We start from the raw sequence: 13,813 nt of genomic DNA, 5'->3' as shown, positions 1-13,813 counted from the left end.
GGGAAAAGAAATTCCTTCCCATCCTTTCAGAACTTAAGGTGCTACCTCTAATGCCAATATATGAAGGTTAATTGTGGAAAGAGACATTTTTAGTTCAGTTCTCAAAGCTAATAATTTAAATTCTTCCTTGAGTCAGTCTCTCTAGTTAATGTGAGATAATGATGATGATGATGAAGAAGAGGTTTGAAAGCAAAACCAGTGAGAGACTCCAAGTCAGAAATACAATTTAATAGGAGAGAGAAAAAAAAGTAAAATAAAATAAAATAAAAATTCACCTTTCATCACAGTACTTCAAAAGTCCTCAATACTCTTAAATACTCTTTTGTTTTTTGAAATACACTAGCAGTTATTTTCTTTTTCTTTCTCTTTTAATGTATCCACTTGTGTACAAAAGAGCTGTTTAAACTTCCTTAGACAACTATTTAGCCTAAATTACTTCAGTCTTTAGCAAAAGTATTCTACATTCCATCAAATCTTCCATAACTTTTTCAAGGAATAACAAACTTCTAGTCATAATCTAAGTGGAGTTCACTTCAACTTCATAATTTTACGTGTTGTTCTTCTCCTCCTTCAATTTTTATTAACAAATGAAGTTTCCTTTACCTTTAGATATTAAGAAATGTGCAACAGTAAATTATGCACTCTTATATATTTGTAATTTCTCTTTGTTCAGTAGAGGATGTGGCAGAAGGGAGGTAACTTATAACTGAATAAACTTGTAACATATTTGTTATAAATGGACACTCTATAATTTTAAATAATTTACTGTATACTGAATTACCTAAGATTTTTTTCCAGAATTTTCTTCACACTGCCATGATCATGAACAGAAAGTTACCCAGTTACCTCCACAGGATTTTGTTTTATCTCAAGATATAACAATATATTCAACATATATTGAATATAATATATATATATATTTCACCTGCAAATTAGTCTTTTTGACTACTTTTTGAACTATTGAGCATAAAATCCTCAACAGTCAGAGCAGACTCTCTCAACAAAATTGGTCTTGCTCATTTTGCCTGTCTTTTTTCCTGTTCTATTTGTATGTTTATAACTACAGCCACAATATATGCATTTGAGATTTCTTTTAAGAACTCTCACCATGCTGTTTGACTAGTTTCAGCAAAAGCATCAGATTTAGCTTTATATCAAAGCTGTCATAAGGAAAACACAGCTTGCAGCTCTTCTAGACTGGCAGTGAACGATATCACATCCTTTCAACAATTATGCTGTCATGTCTTATATCTCCCCAAAGGCTTTAAGAAATTGGTAATAACCATAAAGAGATGTAAACAAGGTTTTTGCATCTCACTATAATCAGGCAAGACTTCAACCAGGAACAAACGCATTTTTGAAATGGTTAAACATCAAATGATAAACTTTCTACTACTGCTTCCTGCAACAGCTCTGCCGGTTCCATTAAGCAGCTTTTAAAAGAAACCTGGATGATATCCATGCACAGATTGACTGCAATGAGCATTTGCTCCTCAGCACTTCAACCCAGAACACAGCTGGCTTATAAAATATGTCTTGACCAGGAAAATTCCCACTTACAATTGCCTAAAGCACTCATGTTTTCATACAGCCCAGATTAGGCCCTGTTTATCAGGTGAGCTGAGCTTACATCTGGAGAATCACACTCCTGGGTGCTTTGATTTTCTTCCTTTTTCAAGGCCACGTGGAAATTCTCTTTCTCTGCTGAGACATTTTGCCAGACCTGAAAAACAAAAATGTAAAATAATAATTTAAAGGCACTAATATAATTGAGATAAAATATGAAATAAGTCTCATGTGAAAATCCAGGATAACGATGAAAAACCAAGAGGTCATAGACTGCAAATAGACTTTGGGGTGACTTTTATACACTGCATTTTCAGCAAATTCTATCCAGGGAATGTCTTAACATACGTTCACATTAGAGTACTCCCTGGTAAATGATGACTTCCATCTACATAATCAAGATGTTCTCTCTAAATGCTGAAGGAGGGGAAAAAAACATTTCCAGAACTCCTATTCCTGTGGCTCTTGTGGACTCTGGGGAAGGCTGAGCCTGTGAGCTGACAGGTTTATGAACTGCTTTAGCTTGTTTCAGCTGTCCACAGCCTCTCTCTCTGCTGGGACCTCCCCAGCTGCCAAAACATCTTCCTTCTCATGCCTTTTTCTCCTTGCTGCATGGGGAAGGTGCTCTGCCACCTCTTCATAAGCAGTGAATTTCCTTCCACTGAATTGCTGCTTGTTTAAAGCATCATTTTCTGTATTTCCTGAAACTTTTAAGACTCAAAAGGACAAAAAAGGAAGAATGTGCACTGAAACGATCCTGAAAGCATCAAATTGTCTGCAAGACATATTTAAACTCATCAGGGGATGGTGACAGGAAATAAAGCAAAACAATTTTTCTGTAAAGGAAGGTTAAAACTTCAGACACCAGTTTTAAAAGCTTTCTTGTGTCACTTATATTGCATTGAATTACTAATCAATAATTACTATAATACAAAGTTTTCAGAAAAGATGGAGAACAGGAGAAACCAAACCACACAGGTCACTATTTACAATTTAACTTGAATCATGAAAAACAGTTTAATTCTTAGCTGAAATAAGATAGTTCAAGTAGTCTCTGGTTAACAGCTCTCCAGTGAGGACTTGTTAGTTTTATACTAGCAACTGACTACTAAAAGAAGTAATGTGGAGATAAACAAATTTAAAAGATCAATATAAATAACTATTTTGTTAAATAATAAATGCCTTTTAGTACCTGTGTTGAGTCACCTTGTCTGTTCAGACTGAAAGAAATTACAGTTCTTGAAATCTAAATCTCTTCCCATTGAATAAAAAAAGCCTATGATCAATAAATGATAAAATACACGTTCATTTGAGTTCTTGGCTACCTGGCACAGTGAAATCCCATGGGATGCTGGCAAACCCACACAGCTTTAAGCCTTATTAATTGTGGAGAATAAATGCCTGTGCATAGAGCTTCTGAATTCAGAATTTGATTCTTGCTTAAGGGTGTACCTTAGCAAATGAGACACAATTTCTCAGCGTGTTGTACTCATTTCTACAGAACCAGGAGAAATCTGAGATTTTAGCCAAGTTGTCATCAAGAAAGTACTTTCCAAGTGTCACATTTTCAGAAGTTTACAGCATTTCCTATTTCTGGGAAACTGGAACACAGGAAAAATTCCAACTGTTTCCTGTTTTATCTTCAAAAGAGTGAAGTCCATTATTACATACTAGAACTCTTCCTCTTTGCTGTCTCCCAAAACAAAGGACAAGATTTTATGAGGTTTTTCGATCTCTATATGATTGTCTTAGCCAGTAGGATCAGATTCTGTAACAAACTTCTAAAATCACTTACCAGAGCTGCACTGCTCAGACACCAGCCAGACCTGGGGGCAGTGAACAGGGGCTGCTCTGTTCACCGTTTTCCCCTGTTTTCCATCTGATGGACATTGCAACCCTTCAGCTGTCACATAACCTTTGTCTCCAAGTACTTTTCACACCGTGTGCTGGTCTGAAAGAAAAACAGTGAGAGACCCCGAGTCAGAAATACAATTTAATAGGAGAAAGAGGAAAAAAATGTAACATAGAAGCAATAGCACAAAAGGCCACTGACAGAGCCAGAACACAGCCTGACACCCTGTTAGTGAGGGTGGTGGTGGCAGTCCAGATGAAGCAGCCTTGCTGAAGATCCTGTAGAAAGGTCTGGTAGCTCCTGTCCTCTGGGAATCCAGTGGGGAAGGGCTCCTGTGCTGTCCCAAATCCCAGATTATATCTGGGTGGGAATGCCTGGCTCCTCCCCTGGGCAGAGCATCTCCCAAGGGGCTGATCTCATTCCATGAGTCCTGCAGGGGGTCCTGACTGCCCACTGAACAGAGAGAGCTCCCCAGGGAGTTCCCTGTGAGCCAGGGCAAGGCATTGATGGGCCATGAACAGGAGATGGAGGGAGGGCAAGGGAAACACTGCCCGACCTGGATCCAACAGCCCCTGAAGGTGGGGATGGAATACAGACTGTGGACACATCTTACACTGTAACCTAGAACAATCCCCAGCGGCTGTGGGGGGATCTCTGCATCCCCAGGGATCCCCAGGGGCTGTGGGGGCATCTCTGCATCCCCAGGGATCCCCAGGGGCTCTGGGGGGATCTCTGCATCCCCAGGGGCTGTGGGGGGATCTCTGCATCCCCAGGGATCCGCAGGGGCTGTGGGGGGATCTCTGCATCCCCAGGGATCCCCAGGGGCTCTGGGGGGATCTCTGCATCCCCAGGGATCCCCAGGGGTTGTGGGGGATCTCTGCATCCCCAGGGATCCCCAGGGGCTCTGGGGGGATCTCGGCATCCCCAGGGATCCCCAGGGGCTCTGGGGGGATCTCTGCATCCCCAGGGATCCCCAGGGGCTGTGGGGGGATCTCTGCATCCCCAGGGATCCCCAGGGGCTCTGGGGGGATCTCTGCATCCCCAGGGATCCCCAGGGGCTGCAGGGTCACAGCTGCCTCACCCTGGTCTCACCATGGCCTGCAGAGCAATCTTTGTTCTTCTCCTGTTGCACAGTTTTATTTATTTTATCTTTCAGTATTGCAGTGAGACAGCACCACATTTAATAAGCCCAAACTCAATCCCTGATGTTTAGGGAACCCTGGTGGGGCTGATGATTTCCGTGGGCAGCATCACAGCAGGTTCCCCTCACAGGAACAGGATGGATCCCTGCGTGCTGAGGGCCCTGCTGTGACTCCATTTCCCTGCTGGCAATCAGCAATCAGGATCCTCCAGCCCTGGGCTGGCAGTGACTGCATGTCCCAATAATTCACATTTCAGATCTGATCACCCAGAGCAGTGTCCTTGCTGGACAGGGAGCTGGGACAGCTCTGCCCTGAGTCATTCCCATCTGCAGCTGCATGAAATGCAGTCCAGCTTCACACAAGAGAGGCTGATGTGCAGCAGGCACAAGTGGAGCTGGACATTCCAAATGGATTTCCCACACTGAGGTTCTCATCACTACATGCCTCTCTTGTTCCAGCCGTCCTTGAACGTGCAGAGTCCACAAAAACTCAGATCATACAAATTGCAGCACCAGAGAAAATTGTTCCAGCTGCCTGCTCATTCATTCCTTTAACTCAGCCATCCAAAACTCCCAGGGAAGGCTGGATGGGTGCCATGAGTATCCTGATTTTTCAGGGCTGTGTCGTGCCTGGTCTTTGACAGAGGTTTTGTGACAGTGGCTTGCACTGCCCATAAATTTAGAAACCAGCAGTGCCTGGGTTCCCTGCTGGGCCTTTGTGGGGGTTTATGTGCATCAGTGGAAGAGTGGAATCTCCCAGTGCAGCTCAGTTTCTCTCCTTCTCAGGGAATTGTGTGGACACCTGGGGAAAAAAAAAGAAAAAAAAGAAAAAAAAGAAAAAAAAGAAAAAAAAGAAAAAAAGAAGAAAAAAAAAGAAAAAAAGAAAAAAGAAAAAAAAGAAAAAAGAAAAAAGAAGAAAGAAAAAAGAAGAAAGAAGAAAGAAGAAAGAAAAAAGAAAAAAGAAAAAAGAAAAAAGAAAAAAGAAAAAAGAAAAAAGAAAAAAGAAAAAAGAAAAAAGAAAAAAGAAAAAAGAAAAAAGAAAAAAGAAAAAAGAAAAAAGAAAAAAGAAAAAAGAAAAAAGAAAAAAGAAAAAAGAAAAAAGAAAAAAGAAAAAAGAGAGAGAATATTCTCTGGTACAAGTTGTAGCTACAGTGTGCCTCAACTTTGTGCTACAGTGAGCTAGCTGGATTAAACTGAGTAAAAGACAGGGAAAATGAGAGAGAGGAGGAGGAACAAGACGAGAATCAACACATCCCTGTATTAACACCTGCCCTGTGCTGCCCTGTGCTCCTGCAGGTGCATCCCCAGCCCAGCCCCATCCCATCCCTGCCCACAAACCCTGGCAGAGAGAAGGGACAGGCAGGAGCTGGGGCTGAATTTCCCAACACTTCCACTGAGATCCCAGCAGCTCTGCAGGGAGCAGCACCAGTGGGAAGCTTCAGCTGTGGCTGAGCTGGTGATGAACCCTCCTGCACCAGGCATTGGTCAGACATGCCCTGATCTGAGAACAGGACATGAGCACAGCCTGATCCTGGCTGCTGCTGGCAGAATTGAGGATAAAATTGATCCCTTGGTGCTGACTGTTACAATTCCCCAAGGTAACAGTATGGGGTTCTCCTAAACTAAAGGAATTATTCAGTTTGAGCCTGAGGCCATCTAACTGCACACTTCTGACACAACTGGGCTCATTAATATTGTCACAGAGGTGGATGTGAACACCTTCTAAACCAGGCACTTGTCATCCCCTGTAGTGAATTCCTTAGCACCTTCCCTAGCACTTTAAAATCTAAGATACTAAATTTTTACTAAGGTTTAAAACTTCAGCTGGCATTCTGATTTTCAGTTTGGAAGGATCCTTTTGGCCCCACCTTCCCAGACGTGACAGGCATTGCTCAAAGGCTTCATTCCTCTGGTGCCTGAAGTAGAAATGCAATATAACAGCACCTCTGGTGTTCTTCATTATGGTGGGTGTGACAAATAAGAGAAAGCAATAGTTTATATTTGGGGTTGTTATTGCACCTTAAGTAGTAAAAGAAAAAAATAAAGTAAAATAAAAAAATGTACTGCTTGTCGTTAGAGATAAAATTGTTTCTTTTCCTGTGCTATCCAGACTACATCTCTGAGACGCATTGTGGTTAGGATCTGTCACTTTTCATGGGTCAGCAAAACAGAAAATCAGGGAGCCTCTTTGCTGGAAAATGGAGATTTAATTGCCCAGTTGTCTCTCACATAAAATATTTTTTTGAATCAAAATTCAGTTTTCTTATAAAGCTCTTGATTTTCATTTCTTTTAACCAAAAATTTAGCACTTTTTGGAAAATATAGGATAAATTAATTCTTTCTGCATGACTTAGCATACTGTTAAGCTTTAAGATGTAACAGAATCTATTCTGTACTGTAAACAGACACTACTGCTGAACACTGCTTGTGCATGTGTGCTTGATTTCTACAAGCAGTTAATATGCTAAGATCATAAGGACACTCAGCATTAAACTTTTGAGTAGAAAGAACCTGACACTGACATCTCTTTGGTGCAATCACAGCAGGGGCCACTTGCTCAGTGCCTGTGTAGGCAGTGACAGATCTTAAATGGTTTATAACCAGGGCCATTGCAGAGACATTCTTCTTTTTCCAAAGCTCAGTGTGTTTTCTCTTTCACCATCATGATTCTTGAGTGATTTTCACAATGTTATCAGTACACACAATGCCAAATCATAGATCCCTGGTGAGCATCCAGCCTGGCCTTGAACTGGTGCCTCACCACCCTCAGAGTGTAGGAATTTCTGTCTAATTCCTGATATGTGAACCACACCTGCTGTCCTTTAGTCTGAATCCATTCCTCCTTGTCCTGTCACTGCCACCCTCGGGAAAAGTCTCTCTCCAGCTTTCTGGAATGTTCCCTTCAAGTTCTGCCAGGCCACAGCTGGGTCACCCCCAAGCCTTTTCTCCTCCAGGCTGAACAAACCCAGGTCTCTCAGCCTGGGAATGTTCCACAGCCCTGACCGTCACACAAACCCCCACAGCCCACTACAGAAAACAGAGAAATGGACACTGAAGAAAGCACACAACTGCACATCCAACAGAACTTGGAACTGGACCTCATTTAATAAACCAAACCAGGCCCACACCAGGTGTGGAACAGCAGATATTCACAACAATACAGACTCGTGGAAGAAGAGACTCCATCAGTGTGTGCGCACAAATGAAACTTCATTAAAGACCTAATTTAAAAATTAAAGACCTAATAGATAACCCTAATCTTGGTACATCCCAGCTGGAAATCCTGGTTGATACAATATTTCTAGTTCAGTATATACACATGTAGTTACATAATAATTCATATTATTGTATTAAAAATAAAACTAAAGCAATACAGGAAAATTAGCCACCAAACCAATTTTCCAAGTAGCAGTCACCAGCTGACTGCCAAAGACCCTTTCTCTCCTGAGCTGCACAAAAAATAATTGTGTTTGATACAATCTCTGAAGCAGCACCTTGGCTTGTCACACACTTCTATCAAATAAATGCTCCACTTGGAGCTCTCACAACCCTGCCCTTGCTTTTACAAATGAGGAAACAAGTACAAATGAATTCCTACCTCAGTGTTACTTCACTTCAAAGAAATTCTCCACACAATTGAAATTATCATGAGTGTGTACATTCTGTGCTGTCTATTTTAACAACTTCACCTCCACAAATATCAGTGAGCTCCTGCAGTCCCACACATTCACCAGATGGCTCTGACACTGCCTGTGTGCATCAAAACTCACATGTAAGGCAATTAAAGAAACCAAAAACCTCCAATCTGTCCTCATGAGGCTGCACTGGGCCATGCAGGCAGAGCCAGACATGCACAGGGTACAGGGGATAACGGGAATTCTGGAATTCCTTACAGAGCTGGAATGCACAGACAGCCAGCAGCCCAAGCCAAAGCCTGACACAGGCATTTCTCTCAACAAACAGAGGGAAAAACAGGCAGCTGGCAGCATCCATGCATTTGGAATGAGACTAAAGAGGTCACTTCTCAAGGCTGGCACATGAAAAGCTCACATGAAAATGTCTGTGTAAGATGTACTTAATAAATACAAGGAGAATCACAACTCTTCTGGCAGTCATGTTTATCTCACCCACCATTTAAGCAGGTGAGAGTTTATCTCACCAACCATTTAAACTTGTTGGGGTTAGAGTTTATGGAATTTGTCCCTTGCCTCTGTCAGTCTGCAAAACTACTGGAAAATTCCATATTCTGAGCAGGTATTTCCATCCTTCTCCTCTGCATTCTGACCTCCTTTGCCATTCCATTCTCTGCACACAAAAATGCTTCCTGCTGCAAAGTCTGCAGGGAACTGATTTTATTTTCCTTCACCCACAGCATCTACATATTATGTAAACTGAACAATCTGCATACACAGATTTTTAAGTAACAGACATCATTTAAGCCAGGAAACTGTGCAAAGCTTTTCCTCCTTTTGAGGAATTATCAGTAAAAGACTAGCAAAGAATTAAAACAAATATTTCTGTTTAACAAACTTACACACCAGTGTGTGTAATATCCTAAATAAAACTTGATAGAGATAATAAATGTTAAATACCATTACAAGTCCAGTGATTTTCCCCTTCCCCTTTAACATCCTTTCACTATTTAGATTTTTTTTAATATAAAAGTAGATAAACACTTTTCCAGTTTTTATGTTTTTTTCCACTTTTAATGTTTTTTTTTCTTTTGTCATCCACGTTTACCTTCATCTGTTGCATTCAAAATGTTAGTGAAGATCTCTCAGCACGAGTTCTAAAATCAGACTGGATATTTAGCATTGAACAAACCTAAAAAAAACCACAGAGAAGTGTTTCCAAGGGTCTGTTTTCCAAGAAGAATGTTCAACAAAATTCCCAATTGCTCCACTTCTCTCCTTCTGATCCCATGTGTAATTCAAATTGTCAAAGATTATTTCCGACTTGCTTTTTAAAGAATGTTTTTTCCTTTATTGGTTATTGGTTGGGAAATTTTCAATTATCAAGGATTTTCACTTAATTTATCTCACTTCAAGTGTTTTGCTGTGATTGCAGAAGGGGAACAATAACTGCTCCACACAAATACTCTGTTTTGGAGTGGCTTTAGAAACTAAATATCTTCAAAAATGAATTTATGTGCGAAAATAACAACTTACTCCTACAAACCTGTTTAAATTTTCCTCTGATTTTTTCCAGATCTTCTTGCAGTTTATCATAAGTGGGGTCTTCATATGGGAATTTCTGAATCATCCCTATTAATGAATCCAGAGCCCTTATCTTTTTGCTAGGAAAAAAAAAATCAAATGAAAACAAAACCCAATGATCCTCATCATCAGTTTTTTCAATCCATCACTATGAAAATTGTACTGATATATAATAATTCAAATATCCAGCCCTCCATGCTTCATTAATTCAACTTCTCACATTTAGCCCATTGTCAGATGTGTTCCATACATATTTCAGAAATTATCCAAACTAGGGATTATTCCAAATTAGGAATTAAGCACAACTGACAGATTTTAGGTTTCACTTTCAATTTAGCAGTCCAAAATTGAGAAATAATCAAGAATCAACAACAACAAAAAAAAAAGATTAGATGGCTGGGTAAAATAAAGAAATGCAACCAAGAAGGCAATTCTGACAGATTAATCAAAATGAGACAAAAAAAAAAAGAGATGAAGAAAGGAATGGAAGTCACAGCAAAATGACTTTTAGCCTTTTTAAGCTCACCTGCTCTTTTCATCTGTGGATTTCTGGAGCAGGCAGCGCCACGTCAGTGCAAACCCAAGGCAGCAACCGATCTAAAAGTGAATTTAAGAGAGTCATGAGGGAAGGAAGAAACCCTAAGAACACACAACACAGACAGCTGAACAGAAATAAAGCACCACACTGTGTCTCACTCTTCAGGAAACTAAACCGTGGATACACAAACATGTTTCCAGGCTGGAAAGGCTGACAAGTGTTAGATTACCCAAGTCATCCTCTCCCTTGATGCCTCTAATGCTGCCTCCCTCTGCAGCTTTCCCAGTATGAGGAGCTTACAGCAATCCTCTCTTATGGTCTGTCCAGGACCATTCGGTACAAAACCATCCAGCTCTGGAGGCTGCTGCTTGGCATTCTCATCCTGGAACTGTGACAAACTGGAGCTGCACAGGTGGGACAAGTCAAGGTGCCTCCCCACCAGCCTCCAGCCCCTGAAATCCTAGGAATGGTTATCAATCCAGAGCTGGCTCCATGTGGGGAACAGGAACACTGCCACAAACCCTCCCAGCACCAGAATTAACTGATTCTGAAGGAGTGCACGAGACACACAGAACTCCCTCTTTATGTCTCAAGATTCCGTGCTTTTCCCTATGCTGAGCCACAGGAGATGGGGGGAGGAAGGACCTTTAGCCATAAATTTGGAAAACAAAATTACCAAAGCTCCATACAGCAAATAAGCTCAGGAAACACAAGCACATCTGCCGAACTCTCCAGCTCAAAACAGCACCTCTAAAGCAGCTTTATGTGTCCTCCTGTGTGTCACAGTGTCTGTGTGTGTGTGTCCTTTCCCGGTGACCCGCAGGTGGCGGTGCTGGCGCGTTTACCTCCGAGCCGAGGCGGGCTCCGTGCAGCGCTCCGTGCCGCCTGCCCTCGGCCATGCCGGCGTGGCTGCCCTCGGCCAGCCCCTCCTGGAAGCCCTCGCCGTGGAACCTGGGGATGCACAACCACAGCCGTGTTCACCTCCTGGCGGGCTCACACCCCGCGCTGCGGGCGCTGCCTCCGAAGCTCAGAAATAGCACATAAAATGGATTTAAATTCCACGGTTGCAGGCTCATTTTGGTTGGGAGAGACCTCTGAGATCATCCAGTCCAACCTTTGAATGGTCACCACTGTGTCAACCAGATCAGAACCCTGAGTGCCGCATCCAGCTGATCCTTGGGCACCTCCAGAAATGGTGACTCCAGCAGCCCCCTGGGCAGCCCCTTCCAAGGCCTGGCAACCCTTTACATGAAGAAATTCCTCCTTATGTCCAAATTAAACTTCCTCTGGTGGAGCTCGAGGCCAGCTCCTTTTGTCCTGTCACTTGTTACCAGGGAGAAAAGTCTGACCCCACAGGGGGGGCTCCTGTCAGGGAGTTGTAGAGTGAGAGAAGGTTCTCCCTGAGCCTCCTCTTCTCCAGGCTGAGCTCCCCCATTCCTCCTCAGCTGCTCCTCATCAGACCTGTGCTCCAGAGCCTGCCCCAGATTCATTCCCTTCTCTGGACACACTCCAGCAACTCAGTGTCTTGGATTAAGGTGCCCCAAAGTGACCCCAGGATTGAAGCTGGGGCCTCGGCAGTGCCCAGGACAGGGGGCCGGTCACTGCCCTGCTCCTGCTGGCCACGCTATTGCTGACACACAGGATGCCACTGTCCTTCCTGGCCACCTGGGCCCACCTGGGCTCGTGTCCGGCAGCTCCCAGGCCCTTTCCCTCCGGGATGCTTTCCAGGAGCTCTCCCGCCATCCCGGAGCGCTGCAGGGGCTGAGGGGACCCAAGGGCTGGACCCGGCACTTGCCGACCCTCACCCCGCTGCTCTCGGCCCCTCAACCCAGCCTGCCGGGGTCGCCCCCACTCAGTGCCGAGACCCTTGGCAGCCTATTCCAGCGCCCGACCACCCTCTGGATGAAGAACCTTCCCCTGCTATCCCACTTACACCTCCCCCGACTCAGCCTCAGGCCGTTTCGCGCTGGTCGGTCCCTCAGAAAGCGCAGAGGCGAATTTTCCCCGCCCTCCTCCTCGGCTCGGCACTAGCCCTCCTTTCCCTTACGCTACCCTGACAGCTGGCACAGGGGAGCCCGGGCACAGGGAAGAACAGGGGGGCACAGGGGGCACAGGGGGGCACAGGGGGGCACAGGGGGGCACAGGGGGGCACAGGGGGGCACAGGGGAGCCCCGCGCCGCCGAGGAGCCGCTCTCGGGCCGCTCCAGCCCCGCTGTCCCCTCACCTCTGCTCGGCCATCACGATCCCATCGAACAGGTCGGCCATGGCGGCGCGGGGCACGCCGGGAGCGGACGGCGCGCGAGAGGGGGCGTGGCCTTGGCGCACGAACCCCGCCCCTCCCCGCGGTAAGCCACGCCCACACGCCACGGCGGCGTGCGGCCACTAGGGGGCGCCCGAGCGCCACCACAGAGCCCGGCCTGCCCGGGGAATGGCGGTGTCCCAAAAATCCCACCCCGCGTCCCAAAAATCCCACCCCGCGTCCCAAAACACCCCACCTGTACCTCAAAGTGTTGTCCAGACGCTCCCTGAGCTCTGCCAGCCTTGGTGCTGCGACCACTGCCCTGCAGAGCCTGGTCCAGTGCCCGAGCACCCTCTGGGTGAGGAACCTTTTCCCAGCATCCAACCTAAACCTCTCCTGCCACAGCTTCAGGCCGTTCCCTCAGGTCCTGTCGCTGGTCATGGAATGATGGAGTTCGCACATCTCTCTCACATAACGTTGCTGTCTGTGGCTTCCAAGAAGAGTATTTTTGGTGCATATGCCCACAGTTTTTCCCTGTGAGGGTGGTGCGGCCCTGGCCCAGGTTTGCCCAGAGAAGCTGTGGATGCCCCATCCCTGGAAATGTCCAAGGCCAGGTTGGACGAGGCCCTGAGCAACCTGGAAAGAAATGATCTTTAAGGTCCCTTCCAACTCAAACCACTATATGATTCTAAAACCTAAATATTTTTGGTGTAAATACCCACCCAAAGTATAGTGTGCTGTTCTGCTCTTAAAATACTTACAAGTTGTTATAGATCAACACTGGTCAAAAGAAGCATTTATACTAATTATAAGTATGTATTTTAAACTTAATTGTACTATTGTCCAGATACCTAATGAAAATGAATCTCTGTGTCGCACTATTCTGCCAGCCTGGTGTTGGAATACCTATATTTTTGTAGGGAAAAAAAAAGGGAAATTTTGTTTAATTTATCATGTTGTTCCCCATTCATATGCAAAATACACTTGCAGAGTGGAAAGAGTGGCCCTCAAATTTTCCACCAGCAGGGTTGCAATGATTTAAGCAGAGGTAAAGTGGACCCTATGACTTTTGAATTGATTTATGGGTTTTTGCACTTCCTCCGAGTGGAAATGAAGACGCTCAGTATCTCCTTTCCTGCAGCCTCCCCGATCCTCTAACAACTCGTATTTGCACATCACAGCTTCCAGCTGAGACTTCACACCGAGACATTCGACACCTGAGCTTTAAAAACCTTTTAGGGCCGTAAAATGTGCTGCTGCC

General features: G+C 44.5%; 1 protein-coding gene across 2 annotated transcripts in view; it reads right to left on the bottom strand.

The window, feature by feature from the left end:
• Positions 1–12,630, bottom strand: part of LTO1 (LTO1 maturation factor of ABCE1) — a 29,367-nt gene extending 16,737 nt beyond the window's left edge. Inside the window, exons 1-7 of one of the 2 annotated variants that reach the window (XR_010080418.1) lie at positions 12,538–12,630; positions 11,159–11,264; positions 10,302–10,372; positions 9,738–9,855; positions 9,300–9,383; positions 3,362–3,517; positions 1,561–1,723 (exon numbers count right to left, since the gene is read on the bottom strand). Coding sequence is in view for 1 of the 2 variants with exons in the window: in XM_063397533.1 (XP_063253603.1) it covers positions 9,315–9,383; positions 9,738–9,855; positions 10,302–10,372; positions 11,159–11,264; positions 12,538–12,578 (405 nt within the window). In the remaining variant the exon portion in view is untranslated. Of the gene's footprint in view, positions 1–1,560; positions 1,724–3,361; positions 3,518–7,641; positions 9,384–9,737; positions 9,856–10,301; positions 10,373–11,158; positions 11,265–12,537 lie in introns of those variants that run through there. The other variant, XM_063397533.1, reaches the window with a different exon arrangement.
• Between the last annotated feature and the right edge of the window lie 1,183 nt (positions 12,631–13,813).

The sequence above is a fragment of the Prinia subflava genome, chromosome 5, assembly GCF_021018805.1.
Source record: "Prinia subflava isolate CZ2003 ecotype Zambia chromosome 5, Cam_Psub_1.2, whole genome shotgun sequence".
In the NCBI taxonomy this organism is placed as follows: domain Eukaryota; kingdom Metazoa; phylum Chordata; class Aves; order Passeriformes; family Cisticolidae; genus Prinia; species Prinia subflava.
The sequence above is the reverse complement of the archived record's forward strand: the minus strand, read 5'-3'. Positions and strand labels throughout refer to the sequence as shown.